Below are 21,397 nucleotides of genomic sequence, written 5' to 3'. Positions count from 1 at the left end.
TGATATCTGTCCCTGGTGAACATAGGCTAGTGTTCCGTCTCTCTCTGGAGTTCCCTGTCCTTTCTTAGATTTTGGGTTATTCAGTTGCTCTGTTATTTCAATTATCTGACAGGTTCTGGAAGAGTGAGTATTCTATTATCCAGCATATTTTTTTGTCATGAGGTCTTGGGTGACACTCTTTCCAGCTTTCTGTATTCTAAGTGAAAACTGTAAGTACTGGTGGGAATTTTCAATCATTGTGTATCCTCTGAGTGGAAGGACACTTGTGTGTCCATCCTCAGCTTCCTACAACTGTGTTTCTCAAAGCGTGGATTGTGGGCCACTATATCACAAATACCAAGGATGATTTATGAAAACGAAATGTGATTCTGTTTATGGGATACACTACAGAAGTCTTTGAATCTGATAATTTTACAGTGGGCCAGAACAATGTCTATTTTTAAGAGGCTTCAAGCCTTCCAAATTTTGAGAACTATCATTCTAGAAAGTGTAGACTTGATTATTAATCAAATTTGTGGATGGGGAAAATGGGATAATCCCTAGGAAATGAGATGATTGAATGCAGAAGTGGCTAACTCAAAACTGGACACCACCTTCCCCCAACACACACACACAGGGACACACACACACACACAGACATTGACACCTGATTTCACCTAATCCACAGGGAAATTTGTTTCATTACCTATCTGATTTTCTTGATGTTCTATGTTCTGGAACTGTTTTCTGACTTTCTAAATTCCGTAGCCTTGGCTGATTACCTATTTTTTACTTCTGTCACAGCACTTGTCACATTGATATATCATAGTGTAATGTAACTAACTATAGTGTAGTGGTTAAGAATGTAATCCTGGTGCCAAACATCCTAGGTTCAAATCCTTGCTTGACTTTTAATGATCACTGTGACCATGAGAAAGTCAACTAATTTCTCTATTCCTCAGTTTCCTTATTTGTAAAATGAGGATATTAATGCTACAAATGTTATCTAGTTTGATGAGAATTTAATGGGTTTACATATATATATAAAGAACATGGGAGGGACTATGAGACTGTAAGCACTAGATAAGTGTTCAATGTTATTATATTGAAAAGAAATATTTATATGTCTGAATTAACTTTATCAAACTACTGGACTAAAATGTTTCTATCATACTCTTGATGTTCATGTATTGTAAAGCCCATCCTTTTTCCACACCCTTGTTCATTATGTGCTAGAGGGAAGCTGTAGATTTAAAAATTTGGTAAGAATAAACTAAGTAAGTTTAATTAAGACACCTCTCCAGCACACACACATGCAGACAGACACTGCCTGGTAGTGAGATTTGCTAAGGAAGCCATGTATTATATGATGCTCCTCCAGGACTAAGTCTTTCTGTTCTGATTAGAAATATATGCCCAACTCTGGAGTTTAGTTAGAGTGTTAATTGACTCTCTAATCAAACTAGGTCCTCCAAAATAATCTTTATAACTAAGAAAGATGATATTTTGAACTCACCCCTCTGCCACACATATTTTTAATTTCAATCTTTTCAGGAGCATAAGAGAAAGAAAGGATATGTGTGTGTGTGTGTGTATATATATATATATATATATATATATATATATATATGTTATATGTACCTCTGAGACCCTGAAACTGATTATAAACCTTACCTTAGGCATCTTTGTATCCCAGTGAATTCTTGTGGATAATTAAACGTTGGCTAAATGAATCTAAACTGAGGGTGGTAATGGAGGATGGAATGAGCGGTAGCAATTATGATACCTAAGCCTGAGAGAAGTTGTTTTCCTGAAAGCCCCATTCAGTGAGATTTGGCTGTATATGTGATCATTCTGAGATTACAGGAAAATTGTGTCTTTAAAGCTAGATGGATTCAAATCCTTGCTCCTTTTCTCACTAGCCCGTTAAATATAAGCTTGTTGAGCTATTTATCATATGGGTATTTATGATAATTAACTCTAAAAAATATTGAGAGTTTTAAGTGATTATGTATATAAATCACACAATAAAGAGTTTGGAGTCTCGCCAGTGCTAAATAAATGTTGATTCTCTTCACATTTTTAGCTTGAGGTGTGAAGTACTTGACGAAAATATTTTCTCAACAGTCAACTAATTTCTCTGTGCCTCAATTTGCATAGTTGTAGCTCAATTTTAGTTTCATCTAAGAATCACATAGGGAACTTTAAAATGTGGGTTCCTAAACACTACCCACACTATAGTTTTGCATTCTCTAGAATTTCATTTAAATCATGCAGTATGTAGTCTTTTGTGTCTTGAGTTTTATCACTTACCATAATGCTTTTGAAATTTATTCATCTGAAACTAAAGAACACCAAAGAAAGCAATAGAACTTAATGACAGTCAGAGAGAAAAGATGATTACCTACAAATTAAGAACAATTTGGCCAACAACAGACTTCTTCAAAGCAATAATAGATGCCAGAGACTATAGGATAATGACCTCAAAAGGCTAAGGAAATGTCATAATTGGAAAATGGAGTTGTATATCTAGAAAAGTACTATTCAAGAAGAGGGTGAAATGAAGAAAACTTTAAAAGAATAGACACCAGAGGAGTTAGCACCAAGAGACTCTCACTAAGAAACTGTTAAAGTATGTACTTGATAAGATGAATGAAAACTGTTTTTAGAAAGTCTGGCTGTGAAGGGAAGAGGAGAAATAGGACAGTAACTAGAATAAGATGAAGAGTGGAAATGGTTTTGGTAGTTTGTTTTTAAGATGTCCGAAATGTGAGCAAGTGGACACTTTGTCAAGAAGAAGGATTGGAGTGAAAAAATGGAAATTTCTAAATCTTGCAGGAAGTCTTAAAGGGTAAACCAAAGATATGAGATTATAGATCATGTTTATTTTAAATTTCTTGTTGATGGAGCTGATGGATGTGTTAATTAATTTGACGGTGGTAATCATTTCATAATGTATACATATATTGTCATCACATGTACACCTTTAAAAATCACATTATACAAGCTAAATATAGACAATTTTCATTTCTCAATCATACTTCTATAAAGCTATAAAAATAGTTAATTTAGAACTCTATATCCTCTAAATAACCTTAAAATCAAGGTGAAATACAATTATTTTAGGCAAAGAAAAGCTGAAATATCACCACCAGCAAAAGTGCATTAAGAAAATATTTCAGTTTATTTTTCAGACATTAGTAGAGTCATTACAAATGGAATTTTCAAGATGCAAGGAGGAATGAATAGCAATAGAAATAGTAAATATCTGGGGCTTGAATATTGACTATTCAAAACAATTACCATATGTGTGTAAGTTTTAAATTTTATAAGTATATTAAACCACCAATAATATATGTCAGAAAGTAGATAAATGAACTAATATTTTCTAAGGTCCCTTGTTAACAGAAAGTGGTAAAATTGTTAATTTACATTAAAATTTGATAAGTTGCAGGGGCATCTGTGGGGCTATCGCTGAAGTTATTGTAAAAATTATGTATAAAATTAAAGCAAATGGAATCTCCAGTAATGATAAAGAATAATTCAAAAGAAGAAAATTTTTCTTGTGAAAGATCTATAGCTCAGATTGAAGTAAAAGATAGTAAATATAAGATAGTAAATTTGATAGAAAAATAACAGTAATTATGTTAAATGTGCATGAAATTAGTAGTGCATTTAAAATACTAAAATTATCAGATTGCTTTAAATATAAATTATTTCATATTTGTAAACAGAGACAAATTTAATTATCAAGATATTAAAAGGCTGAAGGAAAAAGGATGGATGTTTATAAATAGAGTTTACTGACTAAATTAAACTCTGTGAATTCCACAAAGTCAGGCAAAGTGGCATAGTTATCATTTATTTCCAGCATCCTGCAGTTATAAATAGAAATATAGACATTCAGAATTGATTATAATTACATTAGGAAAAGAAATAAGCTCCATGAGACCGATTAATCTAGCAACAATGGATGGATTTAAAATTTTTGATATAAAAATATCCACTAGATATTTAAAAGAATAGAGGAAAATGATATAACCTGCTAAATGAAATTATAAGGGACAAGGAGAATGCAGCAATGAATATTGTGAAGCATGGTCTGAAAAGCGGGTGAAAATTAAATGCATTTAAATACTTACAGAAGAGAGATAATATAGATACATATTTTAACATAATTTTAATGAGAAGGCGTTTCTCTGACTTAAGGTTCATAAAATTGCATGTTGAACCTCCATGTATTACGTGTCTTTCCTTGTTTCTGTAATATAATTTTCTTCACACGGTCATAGATCTGTTTAGTTCTGACTCCATATATGACGGGGTTGAGCATTGGTGGAACTACGACATAAAGATTAGCCAGGAGTATGTGGATATAGCGGGGGACATTTCGGCCAAAACGATGTGTCATAAAGGAAAAGAGGGCTGGTGTATAAAAAGCAAGAATTACAAAAACATGAGAGCCACAGGTGCTGAGGGACTTGAGTCGGGCTTCACGGGAAGGAAGACAGAAAACAGCACGGAGTATCTGAACATAAGAAAGGGCAATGGCTATGAGGTCAAACACAAGATTACAAATTGCACACAAGCCATAAATAATATTGATCTTGATGCTGGCACAAGATAGGCGAGCAAGTCCCATGTGCTCACAGTAGGTATGGGGAATGACATGATTCCCACAGAAGGGCAATCGCAAAATGAGAAATATAAATGGAATCACAAAAATAAATGCCCTCACTAGCACACCAAGACCAAGCACAAAAACGACCTTATTGGTGAGGATGGTACTATATCGGAGTGGGTTACAGATGGCCGCATGGCGGTCATAAGCCATTGCCAAGAGGATTGCTGATTCCATAAGTGTGAAGCTATGAATGAAAAACATCTGGGTGAGGCAGGCTTCAAAGATGATCTCTCTCAGCTTGAACCAGAAGATCCCGAGCATTTTAGGAATGGTAGCTGTGGAGAGACCCAAATCAATGGTAGCCAACATGGCCAGAAAGTAGAACATAGGCTTGTGTAGGCTGCTGTCAGCCTGGATCACAAACAGAATAGTGAAGTTCCCAATGAGTGCAATCAGATACACAGCACAAAAGGGAAAGCCGATCAAGATGTGGTGTTTTTCCATTCCTGGGATTCCCAGCAACAAGAAGGAGAAGAGGTGAATTTGCGTGTCATTGGGAAGGGACATGCTATTTGGTAATGCATAAGTCTTCAGAAATGTATGCTCACCCAATCTACAGGTCACCAGACAGTTTTCTGAAGCTTTGGAGACCTAAAGATAGTATGAGAACACTTAATTAGCTACCTTCTCTCATTACCACAATCATCACCAACAGAACTCCCCTTCAATGTTGACCAGCTTAAGGTTCTGCTAGCCTCTAAATATAGTGAGGGAAATAATTCCATTTGATTGAATGACAACACACAGGGATTGACACACAGGATGAATAATAACTATTCCAAATTCATCAAAATTTGTGCCCAAATATTAAAAATTACTTTAAAGGATTAAAATTGATCCACCTGTTAGTATTTAGTCATTATTACAAAATAAGAAAGGGAATAATAGTGAAAACAGCAGCATCAACTACCAATTATTGAGGTGCTACCTGCTATTTGCAAGGCTTTTTGTCAGAATATTAAAAAGAAAACACCTTCAAGGAGAACGTGAATATTCCAGATTTTATATCTAAATGATGTAAGGATCAAAGAGTTTAAGAGGCTTGAAGTTTAAAATGCTTTTCATAGTAGATCTGGGAAATTAAGCTAGGAAGAAAAGTAGTGAATGGACATGGGGAAAAAATGGATATAAAGGAAAATGTACTGCGTGCCTTACTTGTGTTATATTTACAGGTACCACACACATACACACAAACATAATATTCCACACACATTATACAAATACACTATATTTTTTAAAACTCACAACATCCATCTGATTAAAATATATTAGCATTTATCATTTATTAAAGTCATTTATGACTTTAGGAGTTTAAGATACAAGTGAAAATGTCAATCAAAAATAAAGAGAAAAAAATAAGAGCATTGTTAAATTAGGTGCATGGTAATTCAATCATTTCCAAAATTACCTAAACCTTTAATATATGTCTTCATGTAGTTTGCTAATAATACTTGATAGGGGAGTATTCCCAAAGCATTTATTTATTGCTCAGTGTAACTATTTAGTAGTAAGAAGTGTCTCTTCTGATCATTTGAAGATTCCAGAGCAGCAATACAAATTATGAACTCATTTTCATTGATTAAGTCAGGGTATTACCTAGACATTGATGTAAAGGGGAAAAAAAACAAGAAGAATGTCTGTGATAAACAGGTTATGGAAGGTGCAGTTGAGTATGTATGGTAAACATGAAGAGAAGCAAAGCTAGGAGCAGGAGACACCATTAGCAGGAGACACTCTGTGGCAGTTCCCATAGAAATAGAGGCTATTTTCATAAGATTGCAATGGAAATGTCAATACTTTTAAAAGAGATGACAATGCGTAACAGGAAGAGTGAGGGTAGGAATCACTCACAGAGGCAAGTTTTTCTGTGAATCTCATGGGTGGAAACCAGCAAAAATATCAACCAAGTTCCTCTTTCCCATATACACATATGCAAGAGTTTCTCAATTAGTGGGAAATTTCCTAAGTACTAGTTGTAGATTTGATTGCTAAAGGGTAAAAATAAGCTGCTTCTCTAGCTTTTCTAAGAGGAAGGAATGATACTATATTCGTGATTGCAACTAAAATAAGTGGAAATTATATCTCCCTGGTCATACAATCATATCCTACAATGGTGCGGAAGGTAAATATTAGGTAAGTAGCCAGAAAGTGGTGTGAACAAACCAAGTGGAACACAAATATAGACAAAGAACCTAAAAAACTAGAGTGGAAATGGGGAATTTGGAGAAAGGAACAAGATCTGATTTCTCAGCTATATAAATCTTTATGCTCCAGTGGACATTAAACAGTTTTTCTTAGATTGTTAAAGGTGTAAATTTTGTAAAACCCCAGGGACAAAATATATGCTCTATGGCTATATGAAGGTGGAAAGGAATTGTTTTGAACCTGCTGACAAGGGCTTCAGGAATTACAAAAATTTAAATGGGGAAAAGTTACAGTGAGATGGATGTGGTCAAGGAAAGGTTGTTAGTAATCTTGGTTATCTTCCAAGTCAAGAGTACTTAGAATCTTGTGTTCAAATCATCTTGAAGTTTTACTCCTTCCCAGAGGTATTCTATCTGTTAGATGTTACCATAGAATCACCTAGATATTTTCTCCTTGACTCCGTTGTATTTGAATTGGTAAAAATATCAGTGTTATGTCCAAGCCTCTAATAAAGAAAATGATGTCAACAATAATGGAAAGTTCCATCAAACAAAATTTTAAATCATTCTACAAGACATAATTCAGATATATACTTGGGGCACTGGTGAATGGCCTCATACAGACTTGATCCCTTCTTCCTCTGTGTTCTTACAAGTTCTAATACAAATCTATATTACAGCATTATTACAACTATCACTTGTGTTTACATGTCTGTATCTAACTTAGAATGTGAACTGCTTACAAAATTTCCATCAATTGCACAAAGAATAAATATAATTCAATATATTTATATAGTAAAATACTGTACATATGAACTATCTACAACTGCATGCCAGAACATGGAAAAATATTACAAATAATGATGAGAAAAATAAATCAGCCATATTGTAAAAGTTAAAAACAGTAAAAACTAATCTAGCATCTAAAAAGTCTGGATAGTTATTACTTTGTGGAGTATTGAACTGAGTGGGACTTCTAGGGTGCTGATAATGTCTGTTTATTCATTTATATACTGGTTACACCAGTGTTGTCAGTTTGTAAAAAATTAATCAGGCTGCACTCATATGAGGTGCACTTTATTTTTAGATGTGAAAATTCAATAAAATATTCACAGAATATGAATCTCTTAGTGGCAGATAGGATATAAGTCATTTATTTTTGTATCTCCAGCATCATTTAATAGAGTCTTTCGCATTAAGAAATTAATATTAAAATTATTAATAGCTAAAAAGATATAGGCCTTATATAATTTGTTCTCTAATATTCTTGCTGGTTTCACACATGTATGCATTATTCATTTGTGAAATAAATATTACTGAACATGTTTTATATGTCAGAAACTGTTCCGAGATGTTTTAAAATTGAGGCCTCTGCAATTATGCGTAAAAAATATTATATATAATGTGATGCAGTGTTTATAAACAAGGATACCCAAAGGAAACATATTTCTAAAAATAAATTCACGGAACTACCCCACTAACAGTGAAATAAGCTGTACATCAATATTTGAATTTAATTGGGCAGTCTACTCTTAAAATTAATACAGGGTAGAATTTTTAAAAATTATAAGATGTTCTGATTGATAAAAACATAGAACTTCTCAATAGCAAGATCAAATGCTTTCTTTTAAATCTCATCATTGCCTCACATTCTGACATTTGTAACCGAAAAATGCATTCTATAAGCGCATTTTTCTTAGCTCTAGAAGATAAATGCTGTGATATTGAACATCTCTGATTTTCTTTCTCCTTCTCCGATTTCACCTTCTCATTCTTTTGTAAAGACATTTGTTCTCTGATCATTCAATAAACATTAGGGATTCTTAACCTTCAGCCTTAGCGCCTGTTATTTTTCATTCAATTTAAGCTCTACGAATAATCTCATCCTCATCAATTGCTTTAATAGCAATCTTTGTAATAAGGACTCCTAAATAAATACCACCAGCTCTCAGAATTATAGCAAATTCAGATTCATATAAACAAATTCCTCTTGGGCAATTACCTCCACTTTTTCTTTTGTAAAAATATTACAAATAAATATTTTTAAAATTGAATCTCTAACCCTGCTTTTACCAAACTCCAACTCTAATCTTTATTTTACTTTTGCTGTTGTCTATCTCAGTAAATGTCATTACCATTCAGTGACTTGGCCAACTCAGAAATATGAGCATCATCCTTTTCCCTTTTCCACCTATTTAAAGAAAAACACTGTTGCTTCTATTTCTAAAAATATCATTGAGGGTCCCGGCCCCGTGGAACAGCAGTTAAGTTTGCATGTTCCACTTTGGCAGACCAGAGTAAGCAGATTCGAATCCTGGGCGCAGACCTACTCACTGCTCATCAAGCCATGTTGAGGAGTTGTCCCATATAGAAGAGCTACAATTCTACAACTACGATATACAACTACATACTGGGGCTTTGGGGAGAAAAAACAAAAAGAGGAAGATTGGTAACAGGTGTTAGCACAGGGCCAATCTTCCTCCAAAAATAAAAAGGAATAAAGTGCATTTAAAAAAAATATCCTTGAAATCAGTATGCTTGCTTGCATCCTAATTGGGATGGTTCAAACCATCATCATTTCTGGGGTTGATGAGAGCACAGTGCTTTCTAGTTCTTGAGAGAATGAGCTCTGCAGTCAGACTAATTGTGTTGAAAGTAGCCTCATGACTTATTCACTCTAGAGTTGGAGGAAAGTAAACTAAAATGTTTTACTGTTTAGCTGTGTGACCTGCACAAGAACTTCAGCATCTCTATACCTCTGTTTCTTTATCTAGAATATAGAAATAATAAGTGTAAATAAGCCCTTAAAAATTAAACCCTAATTTTAGAACAGATAATTCTTTTAAAATATTTTGAACTATGTTCCAAAGACACTAGTTTTCTATCATTCCTTAAGGTATCAGGCAGACTAAGTTTTCTAAAATGCACACTGAATAGATTCAGGCTGAAATCCAAATACTTTTACTAGGATTATATGGCCTTTCCTAAATACTTTTACTAGGATTATATGGCCTTTCCTAAATGTGATATTATCCTTTCCTAAGTTTCATTATTAGTCTTCTTTCCCAAAACTTATCCTGTGTCTCTTCTCATCCTCTTCTATCCCTCTTCTTTCCCTTCATCCATCACTGTATTCAAAGGGTACACTGTGAGCCCAGAGGCAGGGAAGACTCACCAGACTGAGCACTATGTTGGAATCCCGTTTCTGTTTTTTCTCAACCTGCTCAGTCTTTATGAGGGCATTGCTCTTTGCCAGGGAGAAGCTTTCACTAGAAAATCCCCTAAAGGCAGTTGTGTAAAGGACACAAGGTCTCTAAGGATCTGACCCTGAGTCGTGAATAGACAGCCATGACTTCTAAGGAAAGAAACCATGAAAAAGTGAGGTTTCTTGATTACCTTGTGAGTCTCCACTAACCTTTTGTTAACTTGCTTTATGTCAGAGCACACAATGATTGATCAAGTTCATTCTCTTACCATCCCAGATCATCATTTAGGGGGGACAGTATAATTCCCTCTTCAAGAACAAGGGCTCTCAAGTTAGAATACTTCCATTGAATCAGCTCTATAAATTTACTAAGAAAAGTGACATGGACAGATTATTTAACCTCTTAATTTTGTTTTCTGTTTTTTTAAGTTGTTCCCTCTGATTTACTGTGTCAACTCATTTCAAATTCATAGTGACTCTCAAATGTAATCATTTACTCTTTCAATTCTTTTTATTGATGTTTAATATCATGATTCAATTTTGAGTTATATCCAATAGGCAAAATTTACATAGCCTTTGGTAAAGGAACCCTGTAAACTTACCGATAACTTTAAGCAGTGTCTCAGATGGTTCAAATGTATCTATTTATTCTATGAAAAATAAAAACATTTTTGGTACAGGTATGGCCTTACACAGTCCTTTTGCCTTCTTTCTTCCCCAGAAATAGTATCTAACCAATATATTTCAAAAGTTGGACTTGTAAAGTCTCATTTAATGCTGACAGGCTTTTGGTGGGAGTGTGACCAACGCAGTAATTAGGACTCTGATTTCAAAAGGGGGCCCAAAGCTTGGGGTTTAATACTCTGTGGTGCTCAGGGTTTAATGCTGTTTTGAATTATTTTTTAAAAATTATCTTTGAATTTATGTTCTGTAATAGAAATCTGACATGAAAATGGGGAAGGTGCTAAGGCTTGGAGCTTGACTCACATACATTCACACCTGCCATACCCTCCTTATCTTTCCAGAATGATTTCTTGGCCACTTGCTACCTTATCCTGACCAGAGACTGCTGATGCTGCCTTTTGTCTTTGGAAATCTCCTGACCCTGATCCTATCCTCACACGTAACCACTGCTCCAGTTCACAAGACAAGGACCTCATGTTCCTGTGCATGTTTGCACTTACCCCAGAGGTATCCCCATGCCCAAAGAGAGCAAGATAAATGAGAAAACTAAAAATAAAATAATTGATTAAAAGAGAGACCATGGAAGAAAAATAAAAGCTCTTTTTTTTTCTCTGCATTTTCAGCAAAAGGCCCAGCAACTTTTACTTTGCACCGGACTTCTCAAATTATACGGCCAGCAGTAGTTAAGACACTGGCTCAGACACAACACCTGCAAGTTCAAGGTACTGTTACAGACTCAGTGTTTGTGTACATGTTAAGGCAGGCTGTATAGTTGCAGTAGACACCAACTTTCTCCATTAAGACATTTTTGTGACGCTCTGTTAGCTCTCTTTCTGCTTCTTAGGTAGTCTCTCATTGGTAATTCTGCTGCCAACATACCTAGAGCAAACAAATCACCATCTATTTACATCATTAAGACTGATGCCATCACTGTCTTGAGTACATGTCTACATCACAGTAGATCTGATTTTTTGGGGGAGAAGCCGGTGGAGAATTCCTTGGCAGACCTGCTTGGTCTTCACTCTATAGATGGTTGGGTTGAGGCAGGTGGAACTAATGAGTACATGTGAGCCCTGGAGATGCAGATGATGGGAGAGGAGTGTTTGGCAAAACGACGGACAATATATAGCCCAATCATAGGCACATATAGAATGAGTACAGCACAGATGTGGGATGCACATGTGTTGAGGGCCTTAAACCTCCCCTTATGGGATGAAATTCTTAATACTGAGTAAAGGATGAAAATATAAGACACAAAAATACCCAGAGAGTCCATGCCCCACAACACAGTGATCAGAACCAACCCATATACAACATTAAACTTGGTGTCAGCACAGGCAAGGCGGATCATGTGCCGGTGCAGACAATAAGATGAGAAAGGATGTGGGAGCAGCAGGAGGTAACAAAGGGCAATCGGGCCAGAAGTTGAATCATGGCAAAGGCACTCCTAAGCACGGCTGCAATTCCAATTTTAGTGATAAGTCTTGGGGTGAGAATGGTCACATATCTCAGAGGATGGCAGATGGACACATACCAGTCAAGGGCCATGGCCAAGAGCAGAGATGATTCAGTGAAGGAGAAAGTGTGAATGAAAAACATTTGGACCACACAGATATTGAACTGGATCTCCCTGGAAATGGACCACAACACCCTGAAGAGTGATATCATTGTGGGCATGGACATGCCCATGTCAGTGAGGGAAAGCATGGCCAGGAAGTATTACATGGGCTTATGGAGCCTGGGGTCTGTCTGGATGATATGCAGGAGGATGGTGCAGTTACCCATTCCTCCACCAAGGTAGAGGAGGCAGAATAGGATGGAAATCCAGTGGCGAAATCCTCATATCCAGGAATACCTGTGAGGTAGAGTGTGGAGGACAAGGTACTGCTGGAGTTTAAGGTTGCCATAGGGCTTACTATTACACCAAAATCCAGTTTCACGATCACCCTCCAGTGGGGAAGGCAGCAATAAGATCAGCATCTATGTCAAGAAAAAAAACAAAACAAAAATTCAGACCTTACCTCTAATGATTCCTAAATTCATCCCCACGTTTTTGTTTTGTTTTTCTTCATTCATTGCTGAGTTTCATCAGTTATGTAAAATATTCACTTTATAACCACAAGGACCTCCCCTTCTGCTTCCCAGATGCAGACTCATCCACATCTTCTCTAAATATGGATGATCTTCTTCTAAAGACACTACTCAGAGCAGCACATACACAACTTCTTCTAGGATAGATTTTTAATTTTAAAATTTTCTCTTGAAACATTCTTGGCCAGGGTTACCAGCCTTAGATTACCATTTATGTTTTTAATGACTTCTTCAGTAATTTACACGAAATGCCTTTATTTGTCTTAGCCTGATAGCTTTTTTAATAGTACTAGAGCACCAGGCACGATATCATTACAGAACTCAAGCAAGTTTTGGTCAGCATGGTTCTTGTTCTTACTAACAAATCTCCAACTATATAACTGATGTCGCAGGCCTGGTAACCACAAATAGTCAATTCTAATATCAAATTGGTCTTGGACCAGCATCCCCAAGAGCTAAATACACATTAAAACAGACTTGAATAATATGTGAATTTTAAAAATTATTGTAATAAAATATGTAATTGTTATATGTAATGCTCTTGTTATAAAATATATAATTGAAGCAAAGTACAATTCATTCTGATTTTAAAGATTCAGAACTTTATTCCTATCACGTTTCAGAACTGATCAATTATTTAGAGACCGGTTCTTTCTACCAAATATGAAAAACAATATACAGAAAAGGACTGTGGAAAGGTAAAGTAGAAATTCATGATTGAGAGCAAAAATCAGAGAAAAGAAAATAACAAAAAAAACTGTAATGCTCAGAAAAAGCCTATTGGTATCTAACCTTGAAACTGAATCTTTTCTCCTCAGCCAAAAGAGAAAATATATTTCCCCCCATTAGATTCCAGTACTTTTTCTGTGGTCAAGAAAAATATCTCTGGAGGAAGAAAGATGAGCCGCCTCTCAAAATGCCACTTTGTCATGGCTCGCCAAACATCCATGTTTACCCAAATGCTGTTTTGAGAATTTACAATCCATGAAATAAATTACTTCCCTTTTAAATTAATAAATTAGCATCTTCTTGTCTTGTAAAATCTACTTTGTCCCTTTGGGGTGTCAAATCCCCTTCAATCTCCTCTTGTTCAATGTAGGTAAACCTGGAATGCAGAAGATATTCCCCTGTGGTGGTAAATAGGGATGTTTTCTAGGAAATGAAAGACTTATGATTAAGAAATCAAAAAAGTAAATTCCAAAGATAAATTCAGTATTTCTGACTACTCGTATTATAATTAAATTCTACCCCCATATTGGGTGAACTGATACTTATGTTTCACCTTCTTTTTGTGCAATGAAGATTCAGTATAGTCAGTGATATGAATTACTTCTTAATCTTTTTCTCTACCCCACAATTCTTCTGATAATTATAATGACCCTACCTGTATACTTTCCATTTTACTCAGTATCAATTTTGGAAGGAAAATATAAAAATCAGAGTCCAAAACAGAATGGGAAGTCTCACCAAAAAAAATGAATGAGATCTTTGGGACTTCAATGAGCTAGGAATCTGAGGAGTGACACAATTACTCTGAAGTTACCACAACACAAATATTCACTATATTCCATATATTCACTGGATCTGGTCTGCCAATTATACCACAACCCCTTATATTGTAACATTGGTTCATTTTGATAGTCCAGCACCTCTTGCTCCTGGTCCTATAATTTCAAGCTCATTCACATGGCCTTTTGATGTCTCCCACCATTCTTCAGAGGAGGAGGATGGAGTTTGTGGAGTTAGTTTATAAACTCAAAAATATGAAGGACTTATAATGTAGAGTTTAGACCTCTGAGCCATAATTAATGTCATGTTAAAAATCATTGATACTTGGGATTGGAAGGGATCTTGAAGGTTGTCTGGTGTAACTCCAATCTTATTCTGGAATTCCTCTTCTGTTACGTCTGAAAATAGTTCTTCACCTTGTGTAAGCACCATGCCCACAGACACAGAGGAGACCACCTACCACAAAGTCTGGGGCATCTTAGGCAGTCCTATCTTAAATGTCTGAGTCTGGCTTGAATGTTAAGGGCATGGGCATGAACAATAAAGATATTTTGGTGAAAATTAAGTCCTGTGATGAACTGAGAACCTCTCCCTTCTTGAACCAATCTCCTGGTCCTCCTTCTCACACTTCAGATGTCCACCCTCTTCTCTTTTCCTTTTCAAGCCACCATTTGTATTTTCCTATTACCTCCCACTTTTATTTTTCCAAGTTTTCACATAGTTGATAGAATAATTCCTTTTGTCAAGAGAGATGGTTCTAATGCTCAGAGCCAGAAGGATGAGTTAATAAGTCTTCCTCCAGTCCTTAGAGATATGAGGCCCCAGGATAAATGCAAGATAGTGCATGTAACCCTGTCAGTGCCAACATTTCAGCTTATGGTCCTTTCCGAGCACCTCTGTCTAGCACTCAATTGCAGCAGGATATTGCTGTTTGGAAATACAGGGGCAAGAAGGCTATAGAGATTCTCAAATATTTATTGCTTCAACATCTGGAACAAATGATGTAGCACAACAAGAGATGAAATATTAATTTGTATGCATAATATAATAGGATAGTAAAGTATTTTAGACATGGTGTAGCCAATGAGAGGGACATAGCATCTATAACCTAAGAGCTGAAAGAGACTCTAGTTCAGTTCTATTACTATATACTGGATAAAAAGGAGACTCAGTTATATGATTTGCCTCCCTCAAAATCATACAATAGGGAGTACATATATGGGAAATCTCTGTACCTTCCACTCAATTTTGCTGTGAACCTAAACTTGCTCTAAAAAAGCTCTTTAAAAAATCATACAATGTTATAACTCAAATATTTCTCTACAGTGGTATTTTCTTCACTGTGCCATAGTGTTCTTCTTCGTGAAACAAATTAGATACATCCAACCTGACTATAAATAGAAGCTTTTACTCAATGAATAAAACTCCCTATGTTTGTCAACAATATTGACTTCTAAATGTCTGTTGGTGACTGAACCATGCAGCAGGGTTGGCATGTGGACTACTGAATGATAAGAAATCTCTAATCAGGATGAAAGTTCTATTTGTAATGTCAGTCCTGTTTAGTACAGAAACTACTTTAAAAAATGTGGTCTGCTGTTAATCTTTCCAATGCTGGTTTTGATCTCAGCAATACTGGTTTATTTATAACCCTTAGTCATTCTATCATCTGTTCACTCAACTCAGATATTGTTTATTGCATATATGTTATAGTTTTTTCATCTTCAAGCATTCTTATATTTAATACATTCAATTGAGAATTAGATTTTTAGGAATTGATGACCCCTATATAAGAAATAGTTCTCAGAAATAAAAATGACTCTGTCTCTAAAGAAATTCACCATCCACTGATAACCTAAGAAAATGAGAAGCTATTTATACATTACCACCAGAAAAATCCTCACAACTCCATTGTCAGAGGTCTCCTTGTGAAGTTACCAGAGAAAGGATTTGAACTTATTGCCTTCACTGGCACTGGATGCCTCAGAATTCTCCTTATACTTTAATTCCTGTAATATTTATGTAAATCACTTTGAATCATCTAAGTTTGATATGATCAAGGATCCCAAACTTAGAGGATTATCATTGGTCAATTCAACTGTACTCCTATGCCATATGGTCCATATATTTCTCAGGTACGCAATGGAAAGAAATAAAAAAAACAATTTCACCTCCCACTGCCAAACTCTTTGGCAACCTTAGGTCATAAGCTCAATTGTAATTGATTCACTAGGGAGAATGTGACGGGCAATTGTCCACATTTAGAGCTATGGATAAAGCACTACCTAGACCACAAAGCCTGAGAGTGGATAAAAATATGAAAATCAGAGTGGTCTCTGGAAGAAGGTCATGCTTAGTCTATTTTCCAGTTCCACTTGCTCTGTGTCCAGACCACAATGAACTGCATCAATAAGTCCTTTTGCTCTCTGGGTTCTGGTTTGACTTGGTCAATGATGGGAACAGACAGGAAACAGAAATACAGAAGAACATACAGTTGGGGTGTTTACTCCTTTGACTCCCCACCAAGCCCTCATTTTGGCTTCCTCGTGGTGGCTGCATCTCTCTACAGGTGTCCGTCTCCACACGCTGCCCTTTCTGAGTTCCGGTAAACTCTCTTTCCCTTGCCACTTTAGGGCTAGTGATGGCAGCAAACTCCCTTCTTCAATACTATATATATCTGTTTTCTCTTCTTGGTTTTCCTAAATCCTGTCCACATATTTTCGATGATCTCTGACCTCTTTACCAAATTCTATATTATCCAGTTTGAGCACAGTATCTGTTTACTGACAGATCATTAATTAGTACAAAGGATAAATGTCTATCCAATATACATGTATACTTATTTCTCTCACTTTCTATCTCTATCTCTGCGTTATCACCATCACTATGATTATCTGCAACATTATCTGCATGCTGAAGTTTTAATATGTGTAAATTTTTCTTCATTTTTTTCTTACAAGAAACCTGATGTCCATTTTTTGATTATTCAGGCCAAAAGGCATGTTTTTTTTTCAAAAATGGGAGTGTCACCTCAAAGAAGCCAGTTGCCCAAGTGTAAGAGAGAAAGCTCAGATGTCTTTGCACATTTAGTTTTTCTACATATAACAATGAGAAAAAGCTGGGAGTGAGGAAGAGTAAGAAGAAGACAGCAAATTAGCTTAGAAAGAAAGGAGAAAAGAGGCCTCTCTTACAAAGGAAATTTGAATCAATTCCTTAAATGGCAAAGCTTATGGAGCAGAGTAAATGGGATTCACCTATGATTTGCCCTGGAGCTTGGAATTTTGAGTGGAAAATGAGATCACATAGTTAGAATGGAAGAAATACTGCCTTTGTCATGTATGAACCTTAACTGCATGTATTTATTTATTCTCTTTGGTTTATTCGCTAGCATTTACTGGACGCTTTTGCCATAAAATCTGCTTTCTTATCTCATTTCATCTTTAAAGTATATTTTCACAGATTTTTGCTATTTGGAATTCCTTTGGAACTGCAAAGTTTGTTATCTATTTCTTTATTCTGTTTTTCGAGAAGTTTACTCTCTAAATGAATTTTTTAAAATTATAGTTCTTATAGTTTTTAATTTTTTGCACTATTTTCTATATTATTTCTTCTTTTCAGATTATCCTAGCCATAATACTCTATAAAATGTGTTTATGTTTGTTTTCCAGCTTCCTACTATTTAACCAAGGACAGTTATTTTTTTGGGGGGGATGGGTTATTTAAAAGGGTATGTTTCCAAAAATAATTAGTTTGGGTTTTCTTTGAGCCCTTGTTCTAACTGCCTCAGTTCCTTTTCTATCCTCCCATTAGAATGTTCACTTTAAGAAGCTTGAGTGTTGAAAATTAGTTTGTTTGTTCCCTCTTATTTCCTAGGGAATTGTGTAACATAGCAAGAGTCGTGTGCAGGTACAGTTCATGGTGATGTTTTGGCATCTCTCTTGTTCTATTTTTGTTTAAAGTTCCATACATGAGACATTCCGCCTAATGAGAGTGTACACTAACCAAGGCATTTTCGTATACAGTTTTACCCCATTTCATGGTAAGTATACAGCCTCTTTGGTGTCAAGACTTGATTTGTCTTGTGAGTTTTCTCCACTGGAGAAAAATAACTATGTGTATTTATTGCCCAAGCTTTTTCTGACATTCACTCTAATAGAAGTAAAGGAAACAAAGAAATGCAATTTTTTCATTTATTCCATCTCTAAACTCAAACATCCATTTGATTACAATTTGGCTCAAAGTCTGGAGAATGAGGTCTACTTTACCTCACTGGAGAAAAAATATAGCTAGTTACCAATGCCAACTCAGCTACATATTAGCTCTGTTATCTTTGAATAGTAAGTTAACTTCTCTAACTCTTATTTTTACTTTTTTTTTTTTTTGGTGAGGAAGATTAGCCCTGACTTAACATCCGATGCCAATCCTCCTTTTTTTGCTGAGGAAGATTGGTCCTGGGCTAACATCCATGCCCATCTTCCTCTACTTTATATGGGACGCCGTCACAGCATGGCTTGACAAGTGGTGCTTCCGTGCGCGCCCATGATTTGAACCTGCGAACCACAGGCCACCGAAGCAAAGTGCCCACACTTAACCACTACGCCACTGGGCCGGCCTCTCTGACTCTTATTTTTAACATGGAAAATTGATCTTCTTTTCAAACCTGAATGGAAAATGTCTCCATAAATTATCTGAATGAAATAAATTTCTTCTTACTAAACCTCCTAGCACCAGGATTTTGAGGTACTTCAAAGCTAGGAAATAATGATAGAAAAAATTGCAAAATTTTTCTTGAAGCGATTTATGAACTATCATGGAATTATTATGCACCAAATGTGTCAAAGAAGTTCTAAACAGGTTGTCTTCAAGATTAAGAAAATTGATGCAAAGGTCAAAACAATAAGGAATCTTATACCTTCTAAGTGTAAGCAAGCCCAACCCCGTTGGCTGATAATATCCTTAGGAAGCCTTGGCGAATCTGCTTTGTCTTGATGCTATAAATAATTGGGCTCAGTACTGGTGGAACTAACAGGTAAACATTGGCCATGGTTATGTGGATAATGGCGGAGGAGTGTTTTGCAAAACGATGCACTAAGGAGAGCCCTATCATTGGCACATACAGAATGAGCACTGCGCAAACGTGTGAGACACACGTATTGAGGGCTTTGAGCTTTCCTCCCTGGGATGAAATGCCTAGCACAGCGTGGAGGATAAAAGCATAAGATAAAAAGACTCCTAGAGAATCTACACCCCAATAAAACGCAACAACAAACAAGCCATACAAAATGTTGAACGAGATGTCATCACAGGCCAACTGAATGACATCTTGATGCAAGCAGAAAGAGTAGGAGAGAACATGGGAGTGATAGAAGGAAAATGTGGGAATACGAGCAAGAGCAACAGGGGCAACAATGGAGCATCTGATTACAATGAAGACTTCTATATAGACAATGCATTGTGGGGTAAGTTTGCTGCAATATCTCAAAGGATTGCAAATGGCAACATACCTGTCAAAAGCCATGGCTAGGAGCACAGCTGACTCCATCAGAGAAAAAGTATGGATAAAATACATTTGGGCTACACAAACATTCACCTCAATCTCCCTAGCATCAAACCAGAAGATTTTCAGTACAGTGGGCAGGGTGGAGATGGACATGCCTATGTCAGTGAGAGACAGCATAGCCAGGAGATAGTACATGGGCTCATGGAGACTCTTGTCCGTGTGGATGATGTGAAGAATTGTGCAGTTGCCCACTTTTCCAGTCAGGTAGAACACACAAAGGGGGATGGAAGTAAAGTGATGAAAATTCTCTTAGCCAGGAATTCCAGTGAGGTAGAATGAAGCAGACTGTCGAATACTGGAATTAGAGCCTGTCTTGAGGCTATCCCAAGTAGCCATTTTCTTACCTTGAAAATGTGGACTCCTAGAATGAAGAAAAATACACAATATTAAGAAGATAGCAATTCATGTTTCTCTATTAGGTTTTTTCTTAACTCTTACTGTTTTGTAGGGACATTATCTATACAATTTGGAAAATGACTTTTACAAATCATCCAAAGCCACCACTTCTTTTAATATATTTATTAAACTGTTTAATCCTTAAAATGGTTTATGGTTATTATGTAGTTATCTGCCAATCTTTTACTCTATTGATTCTGGATTTTGAGTCCTTCATAGGATGCTCTTCCCTCCCCTAAGTTTATAGCATATTCTGCTGTGTTTTCTATTACTATTTGGATAGTTCGGTTTGTTTCTATGTACTTTTAGATTCATCATTTTCTTGCCATTTATTTTTGTGTATGATGTTAAGTAAGAATATTATCCAAGACTCTGACCTCTCAACGTTAAACATTTATTTTCCTATGACAAGGAAACTTGGTAGAAACATTTTAGAATGAATGTCAGAAACAGCATAGGCAATAAATACATAGAGTTAGTTTCATCCAATAGAGAAAACCCACAAGATTAATCAAGTCATGTCACAGGATGTGAATGCAAACTTCAAAAAACCTTGTATATGCTGTGAGAGTGGTTAGCAATTAAAGAAGTAGATAAATGAGCCCTCACCATGGTTTAAATGTGAAATAGAAGTCCACAAGCATATAGGGGGAAACAGTACTTACCTCATTTACTAAATCTTGGATATTTGGAGTTTTGTTTCTCTTTCATATTCTCCACCAAGTTTCATTTATGTGTACCTATGCTGTAATTAAACCAGAATTTTACTTAAGAGAATTGTTATCATTTGATCCGTGGATATAATTGATTTGTGAGCTATATCAGCCTTGCTGATCCTGGAGCCTCCCTTTTGTTGTCACTGGAACTCACTACTGGTTTTCTAATGCTCTATCTGTGGATGTGGCCTTGGGCTATCTCTGACAGAAACAAAGAAAAATATCAGCAATCACAGCCTCATCATCCCTAGGGTATTAGAATGAAGTTAGCCCATCCTCAGAATGTAATCCAGTGGCCCTTTATAATTGCAACCATCTGGTGCCATTCTCTTGATTTTCTTGTTCTTGATCCTTTGCTCATTAAGTTTTAATGTATTTGATTACAAAGGGAATAAGCCCTATCCCACAATATTGTACAGAAAATTAAAT

General features: G+C 35.9%; 2 protein-coding genes and 1 pseudogene across 2 annotated transcripts; all 3 read right to left on the bottom strand.

The window, feature by feature from the left end:
- Positions 1-4,183: 4,183 nt before the first annotated feature.
- Positions 4,184-5,170, bottom strand: LOC106802406 (olfactory receptor 52E2-like). Its single transcript, XM_014790172.2, has one exon. It carries the CDS (start codon positions 5,168-5,170, stop codon positions 4,184-4,186), a length of 987 nt encoding a protein of 328 aa, XP_014645658.2.
- Positions 5,171-11,643: 6,473 nt separating this feature from the next.
- LOC106802405 (olfactory receptor 51L1-like) lies at positions 11,644-12,603 on the bottom strand (annotated as a pseudogene).
- A 6,608-nt stretch (positions 12,604-19,211) lies between these two features.
- On the bottom strand, positions 19,212-20,192 carry LOC106802404 (olfactory receptor 51G1-like). The gene is given in 1 exon segment (XM_014790171.2): positions 19,212-20,192. A coding segment is annotated over 1 exon segment (981 nt).
- Between the last annotated feature and the right edge of the window lie 1,205 nt (positions 20,193-21,397).

This window comes from Ceratotherium simum, chromosome 7, assembly GCF_057802395.1.
Source record: "Ceratotherium simum simum isolate JZ-2026a chromosome 7, ASM5780239v1, whole genome shotgun sequence".
NCBI lineage: Eukaryota > Metazoa > Chordata > Mammalia > Perissodactyla > Rhinocerotidae > Ceratotherium > Ceratotherium simum.
Note: the sequence above shows the minus strand (reverse complement) of the source record. Positions and strands in the feature narration are given on the sequence as shown.

What these genes read in the sequence shown, in the direction of transcription:
- LOC106802406 (XM_014790172.2), bottom strand. Translation starts at nt 5,170, where the DNA reads ATGTCCCTTCCCAATGACACGCAAATTCACCTCTTCTCCTTCTTGTTG.